Raw genomic sequence first — 26,216 nt, 5'->3', positions numbered from 1 at the left:
CGGGGTATAGAAATAAATTAAAATGTGGTAAACGAAAACATCGTTTAAGTGTTTTTTTTTAATTCGTTATAATTAAATATTATTAACAAATCAAAGAGCGGACGGTTAGCGTGGTATAGACATGGGATGCGTAGAGAGGAGATGCATGTGACTAGGAGATGTATGGAAATGGTAGTGCAAACTAGAGGGGGAAGAGGTCGACCACCGAAGAAGACATGGATGGAGTGTGTGAATGACGATATGAGGGAGAGAGAGGAGTGAGTGTTGAGGTGATGGTTGATAGAAGAGAATGGAAGAGAAAAATTAGCTGTGCCGACCCCCACCTAGTGGGTGAAGGTGGAGATAAAGAAGAAGATAATTAAATAGTATTCCACAGGGGTCTGTCCTCGGAACATCGGCTACTACTGGGCCCTGCAGGGCGCTTTGCGGGGTCCCCTTCTAGCCCTGTGTGTTGTCTGCTACGCGAATGACACCGTCGTTGTGGTCCCGGGAATGGACTACCAAGAGTCTGGCTTACGCAGGCGTAGCATTTGTCCTTGCGGTGAGCTGCGCTGTCTGGTTGGAGTATTGACCGCGGTAGCCCCCCTACCACAACTGGGTTCCGAGACGAGAGTGCAGGGGAGTCGTTTAGTGGGTAGGACGCTAAATTCCATGCCTAGGGCCCGCGGTCCGTCTTAACTTCTGCGAATCGTGCAGTCCCAAATAGACCACGCGTCCTCTAAGCGCGGGGGCCTCGTAGGGCCTTGGTAGGCAGCACCTTGGCTCTGCCCCTGGCATTGCTGAAGTCCATGGGCGACGGTAACCACTTACCATCAGGTGGGCCGTATGATCGTCTGCCTACAAGGGCAATAAAAAAGGGGGTGCGACACTCGGTCCAGAAACAAAAAAACATTCGCAACATTACTTTGCACCTTTGTTTTGCGTCATGAAATCTTTTCAATTATAACTTGCCAAGTCTAATTCAAGCTAAAATATAGAAATCTTAAGGAAACAACACACAATCAAATATTGACCTTAAAGCCTCTGCGGTTTACCTGTTTTTGTATGTATTAGATCATCGTTCAAACATGATTTTGCGCAATTAAATTATACTAAGCGCTGTGTCCGTCAAAAAAATATGTTTTCGTATTATTATTATTATTATAATTGTTGACACCTTCACAAATGTCAACGTTATTACGTAAGCTGTTTTTTATATATGCACACATTTATTAATGACTAGCCGTACTCGCCCGCTGCGCTGGGCATTTAAAATTAACATTATTATTTATTGTCATTGTTATTAGGGAGTCCAACACTCATATAAATATTAGCCTATCCATTAAGTATATGTATTTTCTACACGGATACCAAGTTTCAAGTCAATCGGATGCATGGTTCATGTAAAGCTTTCCTTCTTTGAGAACGGTTAGCTGGTAGATAACTCAATTGTTGAGTTAAGCTCGCCATTTTTTTAAATCTTATCGCAATTATTGTATTATATTAACAGTGTGTACAAATAAAGAATAAAGAATAAGAATAGAATGGTTCAGTAGTTTTAACGGAACATCCTTAAAAACCACTAGATTTATATATTAGTATAGATGACGATAGCTGAAGAGCGGACTCAGTGGTGTGGATTGGGAGAAGCATATGTCCAGCAGTGGACGACTGTGGGCTGATGATGATGATGATATATTAAAAGCAAAATATTGTTTTAGGCATATCGAAATATTTGAATAGCAGAATTTGTACGAAATTTCATAAACATTTTATACAACTACCATCCTCTCGTTCTCGTCAATAAGTCATGAGACTTAGCTTACAGACCATAGACATAACATAAGCGACACGAGCGACAAGTAGCGGTCATCCAGAGATTAAAACCTAAGGTCGTCCTGAAGCTAATATCTAAGGTCATCCAGAGGCTAAAATCTAAGGTCATCCAGAGATTAAAACCTAAGGTCGTCCTGAAGCTAAAATCTAAGGTCGTCCAGAGGCTAAAATCTAAGGTCATCCAGAGGCTAAAATCTAAGGTCATCCAGAGATTAAAACCTAAGGTCGTCCTGAAGCTAAAATCTAAGGTCGTCCAGAGGCTAAAATCTAAGGTCATCCAGAGGCTAAAATCTAAGGTAATCCAGAGATTAAAACCTAAGGTCGTCCTGAAGCTAAAATCTAAGGTCGTCCAGAGGCTAAAATCTAAGGTCATCCAGAGGCTAAAATCTAAGGTCGTCCCTAGGCTAAAATCTAAGATCGTCCCTAGGCTAAAATCTAAGATCGTCCCTAGGCTAAAGTTTAAGGTCGTTCATAGGCTAAAATCTAAAGTCGTTCAGAGGCTAAAATCTTTTTTTTTTTTTTTTTTTTTATGATTGAAAGTTTACTGGTGGCCCGAAGGCCTTTCCAGTTTCACCAGGACAGGTGGGCGAGCAAAGGCTCAGCCAAGAGGGGTGGGATTTGCTAACAACTGCCCGAGCGCCTCCGAAGGAGACCTAACAACTCAAGAGCAATTGTTTCGCGAATGAATCTACTACCGGATCGGAATCGCGACCCGCTGAGAAGATCCGGCGAGAAACTCAGCGGGCTGATGCATGGGTTAGGTTGCACGTCGACCTCTTTGTCGAGTTCGACGAGTACGGTTACCGGGGTCCCTAAGCCTGCCCCTAGTATTAGAGCTGAAGGCATCTAATGCAAAGGTTATTGGATCTGATGGATCCGTAAGGACGTGCCGGCTAAAATCTAAGGTCGTCCCTAGGCTAAAATCTAAGATCGTCCCTAGGCTAAGATATAAGGACGTCCCTAGGCTAAAATCTAAGAGCGTCCTTAGGCTAAAATCTAAGATCGTCCCTAGGCTAAGATATAAGGACGTCCCTAGGCTAAAATCTAAGAGCGTCCTTAGGCTAAAATCTAAGATCGTCCCTAGGCTAAGATATAAGGACGTCCCTAGGCTAAAATCTAAGAGCGTCCTTAGGCTAAAATCTAAGATCGTCCCTAGGCTAAGATATAAGGACGTCCCTAGGCTAAAATCTAAGGTCGTCCCTAGGCTAAAATCTAAGAGCGTCCTTAGGCTAAAATCTAAGATCGTCCCTAGGCTAAGATATAAGGACGTCCCTAGGCTAAAATCTAAGGTCGTCCTTATTCTAAAATCTAAGGGTGTCCAGAGGCTAAAATCTAAGACTAGAAACAGAAATGAATACGGTACTTCTTACCATTGGCAGGGTCTCCGGCCTGGGCGTGATGGGATCTGTTGGCGGTCTCTGGTCGGGAGCCAGACAGCAGACGTCGATGTACGATGAACATGGGCCACTGCCGACTCTGTCGTGGAAATTAAAAGACGGTGTTAGGTCTGGTCCAGTATAATAACAGTGCCGACTTTGGCACTGTTATTATTTCTTGTTTATGTCGAGGGGTGAAAAGGCTATTTGGTTTTAAGAGACTTTTTTTTTATTGCTTAGATGGGTGGACGAGCTCACGGCCCACCTGGTGTTAAGTAGTTACTGGAGCCCATAGACATCTACAACGTAAATGATTACGTAAATGATACTGTCGTTAATAGCTGATGTGGAAACTGTATAATCCTAGGTAGGGCGTTTTTATTGTTGGCATCGTCAGGTCGATCGCCCGTGGTCATCACCAACGAGTGGAAACAACGCCAAGCTGTTTACATCGTTCGATTTAGGGTATCTCAAAGCGCTCAAGATAGGAATTGACTCCAGTGGGTGACTTTGGAAACATTATCACTGATGAACTGAAAAACCGAACGGTGGTGAAAATGAGACGGAGATCGTTTCTATCTCTATCATCTCCATTTCGAACTCTTTATTTGCTCGTCGCTAGCCTAAAGAATTTGCAGTGAGGGAGTCCCGATTAGGGTTGCCACCCGCACTTTACAATAAAGTATTGTACGTTATTTCGGGTAATTGTACTCTATACTTGATGTGAACAATAAAGCACACGAAAATATTTTATTAGGCATAATTTGGTTTCTCTCTGCTCGTTAAGCGAAATAGATCGATTGCTCAATCTTACCGGTCACCGTTCTCGTCGAACCCGTCGCTTGCGACGAAGGGCTCAACGAGTAAATTAACTCTCAGACACAGCCCACTGAGTTTCTCGCCGGATCTTCTCAGTGGGTCGCGTTTCCGATCCGGTGGTAGATTCTGCGAAGCACGACTCTTGCTAGGGTTCGTGTTAGCATCGTCGTCAGGTTTGAGCCCCGTGAGCTCACCTAAAAACGTTAGGGCGAAGCTGAAATAGCCTCTCAAGGCTATCAGCATAGGTAGGAAAAAAAAAAAAAAGCTCAATCGATGTCGCCATTCGCCAACGCCACATAACATAACCTAAGCACTCGTTTTCTTAACAAATATTTCTGAACGCAACTTAAGCCCAAATATTAACAATGTCAGTCATTAATTGTCACAATTTCTTGTTTAATTTGATTAATTGTAATAAAAAAATATGCACTTCAACATATGTAATAATAATTAAATATAAGTTGTACTTTATTTTATTACTATGTATGTTTTTTTCGTAACCATAATAACCAATGTAGTTTATTTGATTAAAAAATTGTGGCAACCCTAGTCACGATCCTCAGTAATGAGTAGGTGCGGTCACGGGATCAATATGAGAGAATTTGCTAACACTAGCCCTAGCAAGAGCAGCACTTCGCTAAATCTATCATCGGATCTAAATCGCGACCCACTGGGAAGATCCAGGCAGATTGTAGCAATTATAGGTCACTTGTGACCTGGAGTCTGTTCAGTTTCACCAGGATAGATGGGCGAGCAGGGTCTCAACCGGGTCCGCGCGGTTAGGTACCACCACCCTGCCTATTTCTGCCGTGAAGCAGTAATGCGTTTCGGTTTGAAGGGTAGGGTATATTACTTGAGACCTTAGAACTAATATCTCAAGGTGAGTGGCGCATTTACGTTGTAGATGTTTATGGTCTCCAATAACCACTTAGCACCAGGTGGGCTGTGAGCTCGTCCACTAATCTAAGCAATAAAAAAAGACCTAAAACTCAAATCGCGTAGTGGTCAACTCAAAATCTGGTGTAGTGGTAAGTGACATGGTCACTACACAAGGGGGTCGCGAGTTCGAATCCCGCCAAGGGAGGATATTCGTATGATAAATATAAAAATGTCTTTTCCAGGGTTATGGATGTATATTAAATATATGTACGTGTATAATAAAAATCTTACATTTATTTCCGTTATCTGGTACCTGTAACACAAGTTCTTTACGAACTTACCACGGGACCAGTTAACGTGGCGTGATTGTTAGTAAATATTTATTTATTTATTTATTTATTTATTATTTATTTTATTTAAGAGCAGCTGCTTCGCGAACGAATCTACCACCGGATCGGAATCACGACCCGTTGAGAAGATCCGGCGAGAAACTCAGTGGGCCGATGCATCATAGTTTAGACAATTGTTACGCGCTGGGGCTCGGGATAAAGAAATTCGCTTATCGAAATACAATGATACCAAAAAATTATAGTTTAAAAAAACTAACAAAATACGCTTTTATAGGAAATCCAACTAAAAAAATAGAAAATAAATTTTAATAAATTTGAATTAAAAGTATTGTAAGAAAATTTATTTTACTGTAAAAAAGCGTGAGTTGCTTTTCAGGATATTATCAAAATAACCCTTCTACTTATATCTGTTCATAAAATATTTATAATTCCTGATACCATGGCACCCCACGCTTTTTTTTACAATAAAATATTTTTTTCTTACACTATTTTTAATTTTCATTTTTTAGTTGAATTTCAATTTTTTCAATATATTTTTTTAAATTATTATTGTATTGTCATCGGTTCTTGATAAGAATAATAATAATAATAAGCCATTTATTTCTTGCTTTTACAAAGTTAAAAAAAATTATATATATATAAATGTATGTATTAGTATTTAGGATGTAAAAGAGTTTTGTAATGAAACAGTAAAATTTAGTTCATAAGAACCCCGGATTGGGTAAAGGCCTCCTCCAAAGATGCCCAAGCGTCTCTATCCTGTGCTAAACTTAGGCCAACTAGACGAGATAATAAACGTAAAAAAGCGGACCGTTACTGAGTCACATTGCGATAGCGAGGGATTATTATCTCTGTCCTTATCACTCGTACGCGCAGTTATGGCGTCAGTTGGTCGACAACAGCTGTCGTTGTGTGTTTCGTGGTACAGGTCAACATTTGGTCCGCCATTTTGTGAACAAGTTTATTCCTGTTTGGATTGCGTTCGAATTTTAAGGACAATTTTTATAGCAATATTGACAACATGATTGATAATACAATAGATAGTTTTATCATAAACACAGCTGACTCGGACTCTTCCGACGAATCATCTTTGTCTAGTACAGATGACGGCGATTAAAATTCGAACTTTGTAATAATTTATTTAAATAAAAATGTTGTTTACTCCTGAAACTTTGTTTACATATTTAATCTCGTCTGGTTGGCCTTACTTTACGTCTATCCAGTTTGGGCCAGCTGTTCGTCTAAGATCGTCTTCCCATCTGATCGGTTCTTAATAAGTATACCAAATTTCGAGTTAATCCGACGTTTTGAAGGGAGTCAAGATCATGTTCAAAGATTCCGTTACATACTAACATACATACGTCTGAAGCTAATAAAAGCGTATTAAAAACCGAATGTACCTTATATCGATGACGTTTGTTCCGTCAGTGATTATGGTGTTATTGGCCGCATTGCACAAGTAATAGTTGACGCACTCCCCTTCTTGGCCGTCGGAGGTCTGGCACGAAAGGTCATCTGTGAATAGAATGGAGGTAACTCAAAAAAAAGGTCTTACCTGTATAACCGGGAACAAGGCACGCACGGTCGCCACTTCAAACGAGGCTTGCGGAGTACTCAACGGTGGACAGCGACTTGGCTGTGGCATTGCTGATGTCCATGAGCGACGGTAGCCAATCACCATAATTTGGGCCCTATGGTCGTATGCCTGTTAAAGGCCATAAAAAAATAGGCCTTTTAGGCCACGACGTTTTTACTGGTAGTAGGACCTCTTATGAGTCCGCGCGGGTGGGCACCACCACCCTGCCTATTTCTGCCGTGAAGCAGCAATGCGTTTCGGTTTGAAGGGTGGAGCAGCCGTTGTAACTATACTTGAGACCTTAGAACGTAATCTCAAGGTGGGTGGCGCATTTACGTTGTGGATGTCTATGGGCTTCAGTAACCACTTAACACCAGGTGGGCTGTGAGCTCGTCCACTCATCTAAGCAATAAAAAAAAAGACTTCAAACAGAGACAGATGACCTTCGAGACAGATGACGCTCATGATTGAACTGTGTTTTGGGGGCTGTAACCTCCTTGTTGATTGTAGGCAAAATCGCACACAAATCTAATAGTAAGTGGGTAAGTGACATTTTGCTGTATCACACGAGGTTATTGAACTCGCGCGTCATCCGATTTCAGAATTTGTTTTACATTGCGCGCAGTCCTGAAGCTCTTTATTTTAAGTTGGTTGGATGGCGATTTTAATGTATTTATGTAAAAATAACGTTATAATAATATAATTAAATACTTTTTTAGGTTTTTGCGAGATATAATTAAAAATACTTTCACAGCTTAATATCGCGTCTTATCAGACATCCGTGACCGTCACGAAAACTGTAAGGCATTCGAAAAATCAGAAACTATTTAATGAGAATAAAAGAATTAAGCCGTAACAGTTGTTTTAATTATTATTCAATAATATGTGAAATCCGATGAGTTTGTATCGCTGGTTTGAACATAAGGCTTTTTTTGAAATTACGATCGACTTTAATAAGGAGGTTTGAGTTTAAATAAATTACTTTCATCTTAGAATGAGGCTACGATATTTTAATAGTTAGCGACAAAAAATGTACTTTGAAAATCCAAAAAAACAACACGTTTTTAAATTGTCTGGTTTTTTTATATAAAGTTAAAACAAATTAGTGACTAAGAAAGAAGATAAATAAACAAAACATTTTCACGTAAAAAATCGTGTGGTGTTGTGCTTCTTGACACATTTAAGCTATTATTACATAGCTTATATCGCGGGCTTTGAGCGCGGCGACCGAATCAAGAAATTCCGTTACGAAAATTAAACGTAACATCCCCACTCCGCCTACCATGTACCTAGCTCGCGTTCAACACATTCACACGTTGCGCTTGTGTAGAGTTTGTGAATAAGCGCGCGGCGTGACGTCGCACTACATGCGCATCATGAAAAGTCTGCCCATTTCTCTCTCGCGCGGTCCAGCTTATGAGTGTAAAGGGGACAGTTAATATTTTGCTTTTGTTAATGTTTATAAATAGCGTGGTCTTATTTTAATATTGTTTTAATATTAAATTATTATTGTCTAATTATAATTGCATAAGTTAATAAAAAATGCTATGCAATAGCTTTACCGCGGCAGTCCCCGAGTGCCACATGTGTTTTTATAATTAATTACTAGTGATACCTCAGTAGTCGAAATTCGACTATAATTAATTGAAATTATAAGTTTGAACATTATTCTGATTCTATTGTCAAACTTCTATAATCACAGATGTCGCCAAGGCTACATACACTATAAACAAATAATGTTAAAGATCAACAATATTAATCTATTCTCAGAATGACCACAGACTAAGCAATAACAAAAGTTTATTTAACAACAAACCAAGATGTGTGTGTGTCAAATACATGGTAGTGTGTGTAGTGTTTTGTTATTGATTTAATGTATTATTAATGCATAATTTAAAAAAAATTACTAACATTCTGCACTCCTTCTCTATATTCTCTATAAGTGTGGGAAATTTCATACTCCTCCGTTAGCGCAATTTCCGTAAAATGGGGTAGGTATAAAGTTTTTGCTCACGTATTTAATATGTACATTATATTGTACTTTATCAATAAAAAAACATTTATAATAATTGACTTGAGACGGATATTTACGATAATATGATTTTTTCCCCTGGGTTTCTGTATATTTTTTTTAACTCATAGAAAATAGTATTTACTGATTACAAGCGACCCGCCCTCGCTTCGCTTCGGAAATTAATTTATTATTGATTTCTCCACTATTTAATGCATGTTATTATACATATAAACCTTCCTCTTCAATCACTCTATCTATTTAAAAAAACCGCATCAAAATCCGTTGCGTAGTTTTAAAGATTTAAGCATACATAGGGATATAGGGACAGAGAAAGCGACTTTGTTTTATATGTACTATGTTTTTTTATTTTTATTTTTTTATTGCTTAGATGGGTGGACGAGCTCACAGCCCACCTGGTGTTAAGTGGTTACTGGAGCGCATAGACATCCACAACGTAAATGCGCCACCCACCTTGAGATATAAGTTCTAAGGTCTCAGTATAGTTACAACGGCTGCCCCACCCTTCGAACGGAAACACATTGTTGTTTCACGGCAGAAATAGGCGGGGTGGTGGTACCTGCCCGCGCGGACTCACAAGAGGTCCTACCACCTAGTGATGCTGAATCAGATAGATATTCTCACCGTTCGTAGAGACGCCAGGCACCAGGGTCGATGGAGCCCTGTCAGCGACACTAGGCTGCGTGACCGGCTGCAATTGCGTCGGGGGCTTCGCTGATGTGAAGATCTGATTAATGATCGACTCCAGATCCCCGGTGTCCATGTTCTGCGCGCACGCCGCCGCGAGCAAACCGATGAGTAGAAGCTTGTACATCTAAACGCCATTGAGAATAAATAATAGTTTAAAAAAAACTAACAAAATACGCTTTTATAGAAAATCCAACTAAAAAATAGAAAATAAATTGAAAGCGTGGAGTGCTTTTCAGGATATTATCAAAATAACCCTTCTACTCATATCTGTTCATAAAATATTTATAACTACTGATACCATGAACCCCACGCTTTTTTTTACAATAAAATCCTTTTTGTCTTACATTACCTACTTTTAATTCAAATTATTAAAAAATATTTTTCATTTGAATTGATTGAATTTCAACTTTTTCAATTATTATTTTTTTAATATATTTTTTTTAATATTGAATTGTCATCGGTCCTTAATAAGTATACCAAATTTCGAGTAAATCCGACGTTTTGAAGGGGGTCAAAATCATGTTCAAAGATTCCGTTACAAACATACGTACGTCTGAAGTTAATAAAAGTCTTAGAATAAATAAAAGTGTATTAAAAATACATGGCGTCATTTTTATTTTTCGTCATCATTAAATTTTCATGTTTTCTTTTACTTTTTTTAAGTATGGCTAATTGGCTTCTTGCGACGCATTCGGACGCATGACTCATGAGATAACGACGAAACAAGATGGGACGTGATAAAGTCTCAGTAACGTGGTGGTTATTTTCTGAGAGTTTATCAGTGGACTCTTTGGAAGAACCCGAAAAATTACATACGGCAGTTTCGTTTCATGATCTTATACATATTTTAGCACTTTCATAGATGTTTAAAAATTTATATGCATACTATAATATTATCACAAAATTAAACCTGAAGAAACACTTGATTAACAAAATAAAACAATTCAAACAACTTCGAACTTCCTCCTCCATTTTTTGTTTAATTTTTTTTCTTCGTTAATTTGCGCGCGAAATTTATCTGAAAGAGGTTGACGTATTTTAAGCACGAGGATCTAGGGTCACAGGGCCTACTATATTGTATCTGATTTTGTTAGGTATACTTGCGAAAACCACACTAAACAATGAATTCAATTTCAAATGATGATCCAGTAGTTGGACTTTTTTTTTTAATCTCCTTGAGTTGAATGCAAGCTAGTATTCGAATAGCCTTGAAGTGTAACTGTACATCATCGCGGACTTAATAGATTGGTCTTATGAAGCCGGATTCAAAGCCAGAACTTCAATATCGATTCGGAAGTCGTTGGACATTATTGAAAGCCAAAATAAACATCATCGGTTCACATAAGGGCCTTCAATAGTCCAGAGAGGACCCGGCAAATCAAAGTCAGTGGGCTTGTGTTTATTTCTATTTTATATTTATATATTATTAATTAATTGTTTTTTGATGCTGTAACAAAATGGTCGTGGTTCGTCAGGAACGTCGACCGCCATGACGACCTGGACTTAGAGTCCATCAGTAAGTATCTACAGTCGGCGTCGATGCGCCACTTCGATAAAGCGGCACGACACGAGAACCCTCTCATCGTGGCCGCCGGTAACTACATTCCCGATCCTGTGGACAGAATGGAAAGCAGTCGACGTCGCCCAAAACACGTCATCTCGGATCCTCCCGATCCACTAACGGTGCTTCTAGGTACTTCAAGCACCGGTCACCGTTCTCGTCGAACCCGTCGCTTGCGACGAAGGGCTCGACGAGTAAATTAACTCTCAGACACAGCCCACTGAGTTTCTCGCCGGATCTTCTCAGTGGGTCGCGATTCCGATCCGGTGGTAGATTCTGCCAAGCACGACTCTTGCTAGGGTTCGTGTTAGCATCGTCGTCAAGTTTGAGCCCCCTGAGCTCACCTACTAGTTACGGTTACGCTGGAATAGCCGCTACAGGCTACCAGCTGAGGTAGGAAAAAAAAAATGGACTCCAGTAGCCACTTAACACGAGATGGGCTGTGAGTTTCTTAAGCCATTATCAATAGTATAAAAAAAAAACAAGAAAAAGTTAAGATAATTTGTGACATGTTTTCGATAGTGAGTGCCTAAGGTCAATTCTCCTCTGTTGATAATGAACGAACTTAAGAATTTACGTCAAATAATAAAATTGTGTATTTATTTATTTAATACGGTGCGCCGATACGAGCAACACCATCTATCGTCAGATAGCATAAGCAGATATCGAAACAAAACTACAAAGTTGAATAGCCCCAAGAATGGCCCGGGACACCAGTGCTACGAGGCCCCTATTGTTTGTGCTGTGCGATTGTGTGTGCCCAAAGCGTGAGTGTTGTGATCCAGAAGTGTTGTGTCGGTGTGGTGACGCTCCGAGCAAACGAAATTCGGGACCCGGGAACAGGTAAGTTGTTCGACACCATATTTCTTAACGTCTGTTAATGCGGGTGGGTGTCGTTCATACCTGTGTAAGCTGCGTACTCACTTTATTCTAAAGAATAAAACCGAGTTACGTTAGCGCCACCGAGTCTGGCCATCCGTGTCCGCTCCCAGTCCTCCCCTACCCTTAGGGGTTAGGCGGGGCTGCTACTAAACCCGGTTAACTGACTCCTTGTAGCCGTGGCCCAGTTTATCGTGACCCCCGTAAGTAAATAGTAGTTAAGTTTTTATATTCATTCTCATTTTGTATATATATTGTTAGATTCATAGATTCATAGTTAATTGGTAAATTTCCCTAGTTTAAGATAAAATTAGTTCAATAATTACAATAGTTCCGTAAGCCAATCAGAGGCGTTGTTCTTTTACACAGATTTTTCTTCACCCAACTACCCACATTTAGACTTGTTTTTCATATTGATCCAAATTCTATTAAATTTAATTTACTACATAGCACCAAGGAAATTTACCAAATCCCACCCAATGGTAAGTGGGCCGTTCGTTGATTGCCGTTGCATTTCTAAATTCATTTCCTTACTAACCATGTACAAACTGTTGTTTTATTATACAATTAACCAACGTTTGTACCTCCTTCGCTACACTTCTATTATATATCGTTTTGATTAGTTTATTTAATTTATACATTAAATTCTTTAGTAGATAGCATTAGTTATTAAGTTAGATTGACAGATCCTGCGGGCGCGACAGTGGTACAGCTGACCAGCGACCAGGTTAGTAAACTGTGGTGTTGCTTGGCGAAGGTTTTCGTGGACCGTGTGTTCGGTAGTGGCTCTGCCTGCCAGTCGACTCTGGGGTTCATAGTGCGACGAAATTGTTTCGTCAACCTTGAGATCCTGGGTCCTCTGACTGGCCGAGCTGTGCTGGCGAGTGGTCTTCGGATGCCGGCCGTCGAATGACACATTAGTTAGGATAGTTTATAGTTTCAATCAAGTACTTAATTACTAATTACTTTAATTAAATTGTTTTCTTTTAATTAATCACAATCATTATTCATTATAACTTTTATCTTTTTAATTTTATTTTTTATTTTAGTTTTTACAGTCCAGTACTAATTTGAATTTGATTCAATATCATAGTGGTTAGATCTTAGTTTTAATAGTTCAGCTAACTAATTAGTTAAAAACATTAGTTGAGCCACTGTCGCGTTGCGCGGAGTGTGACTCCCTTAGTTGTTTTATTAATTCAGTATTCACTTATTATTACAAAATAAATTAGATTCAATAATAACACTAGTTACAGCTCCACCTAGTAGTTGATTCATAAACTACCAATAATTTCAGTTCATTAATAATTATTAAAGTATAGATATTTCATTGACAGGTTTACAATAAATTTAATAGATAGCGGTAGCATCGACCGGCCACCTGCTTAATTGTTCAGTTCAGTTTGATAATAAAGTAGTTTTAGTTATATTCGTCATATTTTAAGTTGCTTTCCTTTACCGGTTAAACCTTAGATTCTTCTTACTTTACTTTATCCGTACTACTTCGGAAGACCGATGAACTCGGTAAGATAGGAGTCGGCAAAAACATGTCTGGGGGGACATCACCCCCCATAGTCAGCACACCCGGCCCGTCCAATAAGGGACGCTCTGCGGTCTCACGCATGTTTGCCCACCGCCCTTCGACCTCTAACCCCGGTCTTATGGACCCTGACCTGGCCAATCGGCCTGGACCTTCCAGAGAGGCCCAGGGGTCCCCGAAGACCGGTCCGGGGGAAAGTACCTTTCCTACTCCGGCCGCTCGTTCGGGGGCCACTCAGTCTCGAAAGAAGGCCAGGTCTGAGTCGGACCAGGGCTCATCCGGAGGTGACAAGCGCGCCAGGATAGGACCGTCGTCTAGGTCTAGGGAGGATAACAACAGCGAGGAGTCTTCCTCTTCTTCTCCCTCCTATACCACGACTCCCTCCTCTTCTTGTTCCTCCTCTCGCAGTGGTAGTCCTGAACCCACTCCCACTCCTAAACCCACTCCTATGCCAAGGGCTCTTGCCAGTACGGCGGAAGTACGACGGTGCAAGAGAACCCCTCCTCGTTCCCCTTCTCCTCCTATATCTCCCATCCCTTCTGTTCGGCCTCGAGGTGCCCCTGCCCTAAGCAGCACGGCAGGCAACCTCGAATCCACGAGGTATATGGACTTAGAGACCACGCAGTTGCATACGCACACGCAGTCTCATGTGATCCCAGCTGCCCCAGCTACCATCCCAAGAACGTCGTACGCGGCTAAAGCCGCAGCTCGTCCTCCAGCTCGTTCCATCCCTCCAAGAGCTTCAGTCCCATCAACATCATCCATTCCTACCCCGGGCACTAGGGGCCGCGCCCCAGAGCTCAAACGCCACCCACCTATATTGGTGGAGGTGCTCCCTAATTGGCCTAGCCACATGGCCGCCATTAGGGAGCGATTAGGCCGGGCTCCTTCGGTGAGACCCCATGGGTCCGGTTTTCGATTCCTGCCTACATCCGTGGAGGAATACAGGGCGGTCCAGTCGTACCTGTCGGGGGCCTCCGCCGCGGACAGTGCCATTAAGTGGTACTGTTACGCAATGTCGGAGGACATTCCCACTAAGGTAGCGATTCGGGGCCTCCCTGCCGACACGGACTCGGCAGCAGTCATCAACGCTCTTAAAGAACTGGGATTCCCGGCACGCTATGCCCGGTGTATAGAGGCCAAGAGAGGTAGGCCGAGCTGCATTTTTCATGTAGCTCTAGACCACCTCTTGAAGGTCGACCTCGCCCGCCTGTATGCAGTCAGTGAACTGCTATACTTGCCGGGGGTGACGGTTGAGGGTTGGCGTCCTGGCAAGAGTCCTGCGCAGTGTCACCGCTGCCAGGCCTTTGGTCACGCCTCCTACAATTGTCATCGAGCGGTCCGCTGCGTGCGATGTGCAGGTGAGCACGTTGTGGCGGACTGCCCGAGGCCGAGGGAGGGCCCCTTCACCTGTGCCAACTGTGGTAAGGATCATGCCGCCGTCGACAGACGGTGTGTAACCTACCGCAGGAGGCTAAGGATGATGGGGGTATCCGCTCCCCCTCCATTACCACCGGTGCCGCGGCCAAGGGCGAACCCAGTTCTTACTCCCACCGTTGCCCCTTTACCGATCCCCCAAGGGAAGGGTAAGGGGAAGGGAAAATCTTCTCTTCCTCCTTCCCAACCCACACTCCTCCCTACGAATGTGGAGGCCCACGCCACAGCGGCAACGCTGATGGCGGAGGCTAACCCACCACGCCCTTCCACATCCTCCGCTCCCGTCCCAAGAGCTCCAGCTGTTGCGTCCTCAAAACAGGTACGCACTACCGGAGGGAAAGCCGCAAGAAATGCAAAAAAAAATAAAAACAAAAAATTAAAGAAAAAGGAGAAGAAACTTGCGGCAAAGGCTCAAGAACAAGCCTTGCAAACTCAGGCCACAGGCAGTACCTTAACTGCCCAATCCAAGCCACAAAAAGAGGCGCCTCAACAAATGGAGGTGGAGTATGTGGAGCCGGAAGAGGCAGTAGCCTCCACCTCCTCTACATCCAGGCCAATAAAAAAAACGTCGATCGAGAAGCCCCAAGACCCAACGACCTCGGGCCCAAATTTGCAAACCCTCCCACCCCGCCCGCAGCGTGAGCGGCGCAGCGGTCGGCAGGCCTCCCAGCCTGCCGGCTTTGCTGCATGGCTGCTCAAGCTATGGGAGAAACTGTCTGAGGTGATCTCCGGAGTAATCCGTGAGATCGCCTCAGGAGCCAGCCCTTTCGGGGCGCTCCTGTCGGGGTTCTACCAGATGATTGCGCAGCTCAATGGCTAGCCAGGAGTTGCGCATCATCTACTGGAACCCCGACGGGATTAAATCCCGTAAGAACGACCTCTTGATTCTCGCCCGGGAGTACAACCCTGAGGTTGTGCTCCTGGGCGAGACCAAGCTACGTCCTCAGGATGTGTTCAGGATTCCAAACTACTTCATGTACCGACGTGACGAGCTTACCCCTGCCGGGCGGCCGTTCAGGGGCACTGCGGCCCTCGTCAGGCGGGACGTGGTACATGATGGGTTGGATTTGCTGTCCTTCACATCGACAAGGTCAGTCGGTGTGAGGGTACACACCTCGGGGGGAGATATGCGGATTTATGCCGCGTATAGACCCCCGGGGCCTGAGTTTCACCCTGAGGATATAAGACGGGCCCTGAATTACGACAGCCGCCCAGCTCTGCTGGTCGGGGACCTCAACGCGAAGCATGTCGCGTGGGGCTCCCGACTTAACACAGCAGTGGGCAGGCGGCTGTTAGAAGATGCCGATAGGGGCGACTACTCCGTGGTCGGCCCTGACGAACCCACGCACGTCCCGTCCGCCGCGCGATATCAGCCCGACGTACTGGACATGTGTGTTCATAAGGGGCTACGGTGCCCCGTAACGATCGAGGCACTGTACGACCTGGGTACCCCCCATCTCCCTATCCTGGTGACACTGGGTATGGGGCTCACCCGGGTTGCGACCTCGCCCCTACGACCGAAGGTCGACTGGGAGCTCGTTAAGAGACGACTGGTCGACCTTCCCGTAATTCAGGACCCCAACACCCCTGAGGGGGTCGACGACGCGGCGGTCCGCCTTGTCGACTCCATCAGGGGAGTGATCGACCAGGCGACGACTCTTGTGCCCAGCGGCGGGCCCAGAGGTATACTCCCGGCCCATCTGAAAGCGATTATTCGCCGGAAGAGGGGCCTGAGGAGGCTCTGGGCGACAACTCGTTGTCCCAGGATCAAGCGCGAGCTTAATGAGTTGGAAGCGGAGTTGGCGGCGAAGATTAGCTCCTTTCGGGGCTATGCGTGGGAGGAACGGATTGAGGAGGCCCGTGAGGACCCCTCTTCCGTGTCCCTCCACTGACTTTGCCGCCAGCTCTCAAATCGGCCTGCCCCCACTTGTCCACTTGTGGACGAGAGGGGCAACCGATGCTTCTCGGCTCAGGCTCGCGCCGATGTCCTGGCCGCAATGCTGGAGCGGCAGTTCGCTCCAAATGACTCTGTATCCTCAGAGGCCGCATTCCACCAATCGGTGGAAGAGAGCGTAGCGAACCTACTCTCCTCCCCGGTGCCACCGTTGGGAGATGATGATTTCATCACTCCCAGCGAATTGCGCCTCTCCATCAAGCGGATGAAGAGGCGCAAGGCGCCGGGTGAGGACGGTATTCCCTCCCTCGCATTCTTCCACTTCCCTGAAACGGTCGTGTCATACATGACACGGCTGTTCAATTCCATTCTGTCCACAGGACACTTCCCGGGAATTTGGAAATTGGGCAAGGTCATTGCCTTGCCCAAGCCCGGCAAGGATAGGAGAAATCCCTCCAGTTACCGTCCGATCACCTTGCTGTCGCATGTGGGCAAGTTGTTCGAGCGGCTGCTGCTGAGAAGGGTGTCGCCGCACATCCTTCTCAGACCCGAGCAATTCGGGTTTCGCAGCGGTCACTCGACAACGCTGCAATTGGTCCGCGTTATGCATCACTTGGCGGATCGGTCCAACGCGCGCCAGTACACGGCCGCAGTCTTTCTCGATATCGAGAAGGCCTTCGACCGTGTCTGGCATGCGGGACTGGTTCACAAGTTGTTGCGGAACACGGACCTCCAGCACGCCTACGTGCGACTGCTGGGGTCGTACCTGGAGGGAAGATCCTTCCTTGTCGCGGTCGAGGGCGCCAAGTCGTCGGTGCGCCCAGTCACGGCCGGAGTTCCTCAGGGGAGTGTCCTGGCACCACTCCTCTACGCTCTCTATACCAACGACATTCCCACGCTTGAGGGCAACCTCCAAGCGTGGGAAGCCGACGTGAAGTTGGCGCTGTTTGCCGACGACAGCGCCTACTTCGCGTCATCCAACTTCCCCTCTGCGGCCATTTCGAGGATGCAGAGGCTATTGGACTTACTGCCCCAGTGGCTGGACCGATGGAGGGTCGCGGTCAACGTGGGGAAGACTGCGGCTATCCTCTTCGGTCCGGTCCGCACAAGAGTCGTCCCGGGACAGCTCAGTCTCCGTGGCGCTAATGTCGAGTTTAGATCCAGCGTCCGGTACTTGGGGGTCGATATCGACCGGAGTTTGAGGATGACCGCCCACGCCAAATCGGCGTTGGCGGCCGCTCGCTACGCGAGATTCCTCCTCCGGCCGGTGTTAGCCTCCGGGTTGCCGGTCAGGACTAAGCTCGGCATTTATAAGACGTATGTCCGTTCCCGTATCACGTACGCAGCTGCGGCCTGGTATCACCTCATCCCGCAGGTCATGCGGGTGAAGTTACAGGCCCAGCAGAATCTGGCTCTTGGCACGATAGTCGGAGCAGGGCGTTACGTCAGTAATGCCGTAATCGCCCGGGATCTGGATGTGGAGTCGCTCGAGGAGTTCATCCGGAGGCTAGCTCGTAATCTTTACGAGCGGGCTGACGGTGGACCCCACGAGCATCTCCACAATTTAGCTCCCTTGCACGCCAGACCACCTGATGGTCTGGCGCTACCAAGGGAGCTACTAGAACCCCCTTCTATGGTAAGATAGTCGGCTTAACCGGAGTGATATGGGAGTGTTCATAATGAGTGCCCCCATGGGACTGAGCTGTCCACACTCGTCAGTTCCCCCCACATTGTTGGGGTGCCCCCTTATGGGGACCCATTTCCCACCCCCGTTGGGTGGACCACTCCCCCTTATGGGGAGTGACTAAAAGTCGGTCCCTCCCCGCGACGGCCTTCCCCTTTTGGGGAGTTCTTAGCGGGTGAGCGCCAAACTAGTGCCGCGGCCCCCCCTCTGAATTGTAGAGGTGGGGCCGCGGCATGGGGCCGGTGGCGGGCCCCTCGTCTGCTGTCTGTTGCCCTGGTTTCTTGTATATAGTAGTATAGTTAGAATTAGTTAGATTGTAAGGGAAAAAAAAAAAAAAAAAAAAAAAAAAAAAGCCCGAAGCCAAGGACAGCAGCCGGCGCCGGGGTGCCACCTCCGCGGGCATCAATCCGTCGCTTACATCAAGCTCATCGTATTATGTATATGTATATATTTTGTCGATGTGGAGTGCGCCGAACGCGCATACGAACCCTCTTCCCATTCCCCCCTGCATCAACTCACCCCTGCCCTATGTGGCAGGGAGCTCCGTCCCGGGTAGTGGGGTTTGCCCCGAGGCCCGTTCCGTGCCCCCGAAAGGGGGTACGACGACCCTTCTTGCTTGCTTGCCCCAAGAATGTTCTCGAGTTACAAATCTAAAACATTTTGATTTGAATACTCTAGTTCTATCGGGAGTGTTCTGAAAAATTGTAGACATAGTCGAAACGGCTGTATATGCATGACATAGACGACACGATGACAATTTTATTGAAAGCGTGAAAGAAGTGATTTATATAAAGTCTACCTAATTGTCATAGTGATTAGATTGAATTTTAATGAGTATTTCCATGACGAGTTTTATTTATCTTGCTTGTGTGATACAGTATTAAATTATGTGTAAAAAAGACCGAGTATCTTAAATTTTTAGGTTAAGATGTAGCGGTGCGCTGCCATCGCTTATCTTGGAAGATTGTCTAAAGCCGCCCTTACACTTGTAAGTTTTACTCACTTAAGTAACTTACGTAATTAACTTACGATAAATTTGCAAATTTTACTCACTTAAGTAACTTACGTAATTAACTTACGATCACTTAAGTAACTTATGTAATTAACTTACGATAAATTTGCAAATGTAAGCACTCTTTGTAACTTTTTTAAGTAGCATCGTAATTTCTTACGACTTGCGTAATTTTGAAAATTAGTACATGTCTAAACGCGATTCGTTTGCTTACAAAATCGTCTCACAACTTATCGAATCAAATTGATAAGTTGAGAGCTTACGAATTAATTAGCCGCAACAATGAACAAACAAACAAAAAATTGGTCCCCATCCGAAGTAGAAAGTTTAACTACGCTTTTGAATCAAATCCCATACATTCTCTGGGACTTTAAAAATGAAGACTACAAAAATAGTGTGAAAACAAATATACTATCATAATATAATGAACTAAGTGAAATCGCCCACTGAGTTTCTCGCCGGATCTTCTCAGTGGGTCGCGTTTCCGATCCGGTGGTGGATTCTGCGAAGCACTGCTCTTGCTAGGGTCAGTGTTAGCAACACTCCGGTTTGAGCCCCGTGAGCTCACCTACACACGTTAGGGTGAAGCTGAAATAGCCTCTCAAGGCTATCAGCATAAGTAGGAAAAAAAAGTGAAATGTTTTTTTTTTTTTTTTTTAAAATGTTTAGTACAACTCCTGAGGAAATAGCTAGAAAATTGCATAATTTGAAAGGGAAATTCAGCCAGGAAGTGACGAAAAAAGAGAAGAAGAAGAGTGGAAGTGGTAATTCATGAAAATTACATATCAAATTGGCGGTATTTTAATGCCGCCCTTTCTTTCTTGCTACAAGAAAATTATTATGAAAAAAATGCAATTGATACTTTTGTAAGTTTTATTTATTCAAGTATACTATTTCATTTAAGTGTTTAATTTGCATATTGGTACTGCCATGAAATTTCACCTGCTGCTGGCATAAAATATTCTCTAAACTCTTCTCTTATCGTAATTGCTGCCGTGGTAGGGTTGTTATTGTTATTGCTATTTGTTTAGAGCAATTGTAAACATGAAGTTTGTATGACTGATTTTTGAATTTTGAAACAGATAATTGTGGCAACACAGTCTTTGTAAGTCAATCAAAAATTCTGGTCGTACGTGCACGTGCTGTAACTACATTAAAATAAAATAAAAATAACCTTCTCTCTGAATATATCTAATAACTAGCTGACCCGGCAGACTTCGTAGTGCCTCAATCGATAAATAAAAGACCTAAACTTTTGTATAAAATAAACTTAAAACAAACAAAAAGAATCCGACGGACGGGGGACCCATCAAAGGAAAAACAAAATTGTTATTTTTATTTAATTCCGAGCATTTTCATATTTATCTACCTTTTAAACCTTCTCTGGACTTCCACAAATAATTCAAGATCAAAATTAGCCAAATCGGTCCAGCCGTTCTCGAGTTTTAGCGAGACTAACGAACAGCAATTCATTTTTATATAATAATATAAGATAGATTGAAGCGACCAGTACAAATTACAGTCCACGCTCTACACACTATTAAACCCTACAACACTATTGGTAAGTATTTCCTCAATGTCGTCGCGGATTAAATATCGCTCGGCCTTACTGCGATTGCTGATAATGTAAATAAATGGCTTATAATAACTTACGTAAGTAAAAACTCACAAAATTTACGTAAGTATTATTTACTTTCTTTTTATTGCCCTTTTAGGCAGGCGAGCATACGGCCGACCTGATGGTGAGTGGTTACCGTCGCCCATGGACTTCAGCAATGCCCAGGGGCAGGGCCGAGCCACTGCCTACCTACTACCAAGCTTACTATAAGTTTATTAAAATGTATAAATACAGCCGTAAGTTACTTACACAAATCTTACAGAAGCAACTTACGAGTCTAAAGGCGGCCTAAGGTAAGTGTAAGTTAGGCTAAGTTGTATGTTTTAGAGGCTGGTTCTGACCCAGCGGGGTATCCCGGAACACCAGCGGCACCGCCCGGGCGGCCTGTTAGGGCCGCCGTACCGCGGAGACCGACGTCGTTGGTCGTCGACTATCGCCTCGACGACCCGTCGGTCGGGCGTCCTCGGGGTGGCGCCGCGTGTCTGGTTGTAGTGTTGACCGCGGGAACCCCCCTACTCTGACCGGGTTCTGACCCCGGACGGAGATCGGACGTCGGGTGTAAGAGTGCAGAGGAATCGTTTAGTCGAAATTAAAAAATAGCACATCATCAAACAATATAGTGTCATGTTTTTCGGTGGTTATCGCAGTCCATAGGTATCACACTGTCAATACCGCCACCCATCCTGAGACTGATTCTATATCTCAATTATATAGTAATTACGCAAATTATATTTTCGTTGGCGTATATTTTTATCATAGATAATACACATAAAAATTAGTTATAGATAAGCAATTTAAGCATTCAACAAAAATGTTTACGGGCGTCGGCCACTAGATGTCTTCGCTTCGATTGTTTTCTCATTTCTGTTGCAGATGGCAGTAACATATTACCTACCCAATATTTTATTTTTAATAAAGAATTTTGTAAATTTTCAGAAACCACAAATCGATAAATTTAATCAATTTGTCTATAACCAATAAAGATTGGTGTGATTGATTGATTTTTTTTAATTTCTGTGTTTAGTTATGCAATAATTGAATGCCTTAACTTTAACAACATATAAGTTTAGGGGCATCCGCTACAAGATGTCGCTAGTTTCCATACAAAAAAATATTTGTCTTAAAGCATCGCAGTTTCAGGGCCCTGATTTTTAATACGCTTTTATTAGCTTCAGACGTATGTATGTTAGTATGTAACGGAATCTTTGAACATGATCTTGACTCCCTTCAAAACGTCGGATTAATTCGAAATTTGGTATACTTATTAAGGACCGACGACAATTCAATATAAAAAAAATAAAAAAAAAATTGAAAAAATTTAAATTCAACTAAAAAATGAAATAAAAATAATAGTTTAAAAAAACTAACAAAATACGCTTCTATAGAAAATCCAACTAAAAAAATAGAAAATATGGGGTGCTTTTCAGGATATTATCAAAATAACCCTTCTACTCCATAAATGTTCATAAAATATTTATAACTACTGATACCACGCACCCCACGATTTTTTTACAATAAAATCATTTTTTCTTACACTATTTTTAATTCAAATTTATTTAAATTTATTTTCTTTTTTTTAGTTGGATTTTCTACAAAGCGTATTTTGTTAGTTTTTTTAAACTATTATATATTACTACACGATGTTATTCCTTCACCGCGGAAGTCGCCCATGTCTCTAGTACGTATTCCATTAGAACAATGTGTAGTTAACTGCTTTTTGATAGCCTTGAGAGGCTATTTCAGCTTCGCCCTAACGTTTCTAGGTGAGCTCACGGGGCTCAAGCCGGAGAGCTGCTAACACTGACCCTAGCAAGAGCAGTGCTTCGCAGAATCTACCGTCGGATCGGAAACGCGACCCACTGAGAAGATCCGGTGAGGAAATCAGTGGACTGTGTCTGTGGGTTAATTCGCTCGTCGAGCCCTTCTTCGCAAGCGACGGGTTCGACGAGGACGGTGACCGGTGCTTGTGGTACCTAAAAGCACCGTTAATGGATCAGGAGGATCCGTAATGACGTGCTTTGGGCGACATCGACTGTTTACCATTCGGATTAGCTGCGGGATTCGAACATCGATACAGCCGCATCAATACTAAATATAACTAGCGTCTTTTATGTTTGAGGCCACGACGACTTCAAAATCACATCAATTAACATTGAAGGATTCTGTTAAATATCAAATTAATATGCAGTTTTCCTTGTCTGTCATATTGTGAAGATTATTATAATTATTAACTTAAAAACTTTTTTTTTTGTTGCTTAGATGAATGGACGAGCTCACGGCCCACCTGGTGTTAAATGGTTACCGAAGCCCATAGACATCTACAACGTAAATGCTGCCACCTACCTTGAGATATAAGTTCTAAGGTCTCAGTATAGTTACAACGGCTGCCCCACCCTTCAAACCGAAACGCATTACTTACTGCTTCACGGCAGGAATAGGCGGGGTAGTGGTACCTACCCGTGCGGACTCACAAGACGTCCTACCAGACGTCCTGCCCACCAGTAATTACGCAAATTAAAATTTCGCGGGTTTGATTTTTATTACACGATGTTCTTCCTTCATCGTGGAAGTCATTCGTGAACATTTGTTAAGTACGTATTTCATTAGAAAAATTGGTGACACTTGCCAGCGGGATTCGAACACCGATGCATCGCTACATACGAATGCACCGAACGTATTATCCCTTAGGCCACCACGACGACAACTGTTAAAAAAATTATTATCATTCTAAAGCCGTCATTAACTGTCAATATAATGAACCCAGTTGAAATAGTGCCAAAGCTTTTTTTCCTACAAATGCTGATAGCCTTGAGAGGCTTTATCAGCTTCTCCTTGACGTGTAGGTAAGCTCACGAGGCTCAAACCGGGTGCGTTGCTAACACTGGCCCTAGCAAGAGCAGTGCTTCGCAGAATCTATCACCGGATCGGAAACGCGACCCACTGAGAAGATCCGACGAGAAACTCAGTGGGCTGTGCTAAAGCATTGACGCCGCTATCGTATAGCTATAGTCACAATGTGGAAGTTTTTTATTTATTGCCTTTGTAGGCAGACGAGCATACGGCCCACCTGATGGAAAGTGGTCACCGTCGCTCATGGGCGTCAGCAATGCCAGGGGCAGAGCCAAGCCGCTGCCTACCGTTAAGTACTCTCCGCAAGCCTCGTTTGAAGAAGGACATGTCATAGTGCTCGGAAAACACCGTGGAGGGGAGCTCATTCTAAAGCCGGATGGTACGTGGCAAAAAATATCTTTAAAAACGCACTGTCGATGAACGCAGCGGTTACAGATAATATGGATGAACTCTGCCCCGATGGCGGGAGGTGCGATGATAAAAAAGAGATGAGGGGATCATCTCGAATTATTAAAATATAATAATAACTATAAGTTAAAACATTAAGAAGAAGAATATTAAGAAAATCACATTTGTTCTCTCAAAATTATTTTTGATTTTTTCGTTCAATAAGAGAACACAGATTTCCATCTACCGACGTGACCTTTGATTAACTTCAGTTTGATTTAGCAACAAAAGACGTACAACATTTTACGATTAGTTTAGATTTTCGTTCGCGCCTATAATCAAGTATAGACTTCACAGATAAAGAAAGCAAAACATGTCTGGAATGTTGGGAATACATCCTACCTAACAACCTACCAAACTAACCACATCGTCGCAAAATACGCGGGAATGTGTTTGACGGTGACACAAAACGTCATTTCAGTTCGATATGGGCAAAGATGTGACGAGCAATACGAAGGAAAAATGCAAATCTATGCCTAGTTAAATCGGAAATGTTAGTTGAATGATAAAATTTTACATAAGAATCAATTAAATTTGAATAAAAAAAAACAGTTTTTTTAAATCTAATATTCACCTTTTTATTTTGACGATGGTGTACACAGAATATACGAAATTTTAAAAATGAACTGTAAGCAAAAATTTCGAGACATTTCTGGTCCGTTTTTTTTTTTTTAAACTCCAAAAAGTTTTGCTTTGATTTAACTAAGTAACATAAAATCGCAACCGAACCTTCTCCATATGCCGTGACTAAATCGATTAATAAATATAAAAAAAATCGTCGTCCAATTAAAACAGACGAATAACGTTGCTTTAAAATTCGAAAAAAAAATTACGTTGTTTTAAATAAAAGTAATTATCTAAAGAAAACATTTACACTTCTTCTTACCTTTGGATATTATTCGCAGAACATCACACTAACAATATCTAACTCGCAATGCTCTTCGTGAAGTAACAGGTTTTAGGATTTTCCTTGTACGCGACAAGGTCAGCCAGGTCCGGCCCGAGACGGTATCACAAACAGACTGACCGCGACTCGTATTTATTTATCACAATATTGACGCGTCATGTCGCTTATTCTGAACACCGCGAGTTTATGTCGATCGATAATTTTTTAATATGACATTAATTTTTTTATTGCTTAGATGCGTTGACGAGCTCACAGCCCACATGGTGTTAAGTGGTTACTGGAGTCCATAGACATCTACAAAGTAAATGCGCCGCCCACCTTGAGTTATAAGTTCTAAGGTCTCAGTATAGTTAGTTACAACGGCAGCCCCACCCTTCAAACCGAAATAATATATCTACCCACGCGGACTCACAATACGTCCTACCACCAGTAATTACGCAAATTATAATTTTGCAGGTTTGATTTTTATTACACGATGTTATTCCTTCACTGTGGAAATCAATCGTGAACATTTGTTAAGTACGTATTTCATTAGAAAAATTGGTACCCGCCTGCGGGATTCGAACACCGGTGCATCGCTACATACGAATGTACCGGACGTCTTATCCTTTAGGCCACGACGACTTAGACGACGTGGAAGATCGACATCCTGTATTACATATTTAAACACTGTGGTCGTAAATTGTTGAATTTCTGTTGTTAGTTTTTTTTTTGCAGTTTTTTTCTCTTAGTTTTTATATCTATCTATATTGTTATTTTATTACTTAATAAATAAAGGTCAGCCTCTGACGACTTCACAACCGAACCGACACAGTTGTGTTGACACCCAAAAAGGGTGAATTCAATAATG

At 43.1% G+C, this 26,216-nt stretch overlaps 1 protein-coding gene across 1 annotated transcript in view; it reads right to left on the bottom strand.

Moving 5' to 3' along the window:
- The window catches only part of CLIP11 (clip domain serine protease 11), a 32,404-nt gene extending 6,899 nt beyond the window's left edge, over positions 1 to 25,505 (bottom strand). Inside the window, exons 1-4 of the mRNA XM_028179903.2 lie at positions 25,346 to 25,505; positions 9,472 to 9,661; positions 6,640 to 6,754; positions 3,186 to 3,291 (exon numbers count right to left, since the gene is read on the bottom strand). Of these exons, the coding sequence (XP_028035704.2) occupies positions 3,186 to 3,291; positions 6,640 to 6,754; positions 9,472 to 9,661 (411 nt within the window). The 5' untranslated portion in view covers positions 25,346 to 25,505. The remainder of the gene's footprint in view (positions 1 to 3,185; positions 3,292 to 6,639; positions 6,755 to 9,471; positions 9,662 to 25,345) is intronic.
- Positions 25,506 to 26,216: the final 711 nt, after the last annotated feature.

Source organism: Bombyx mandarina, chromosome 24 (genome assembly GCF_030267445.1).
Source record: "Bombyx mandarina strain Sakado chromosome 24, ASM3026744v2".
Lineage (NCBI taxonomy): Eukaryota > Metazoa > Arthropoda > Insecta > Lepidoptera > Bombycidae > Bombyx > Bombyx mandarina.
This window is presented reverse-complemented; position numbering and strand designations above follow the sequence as displayed.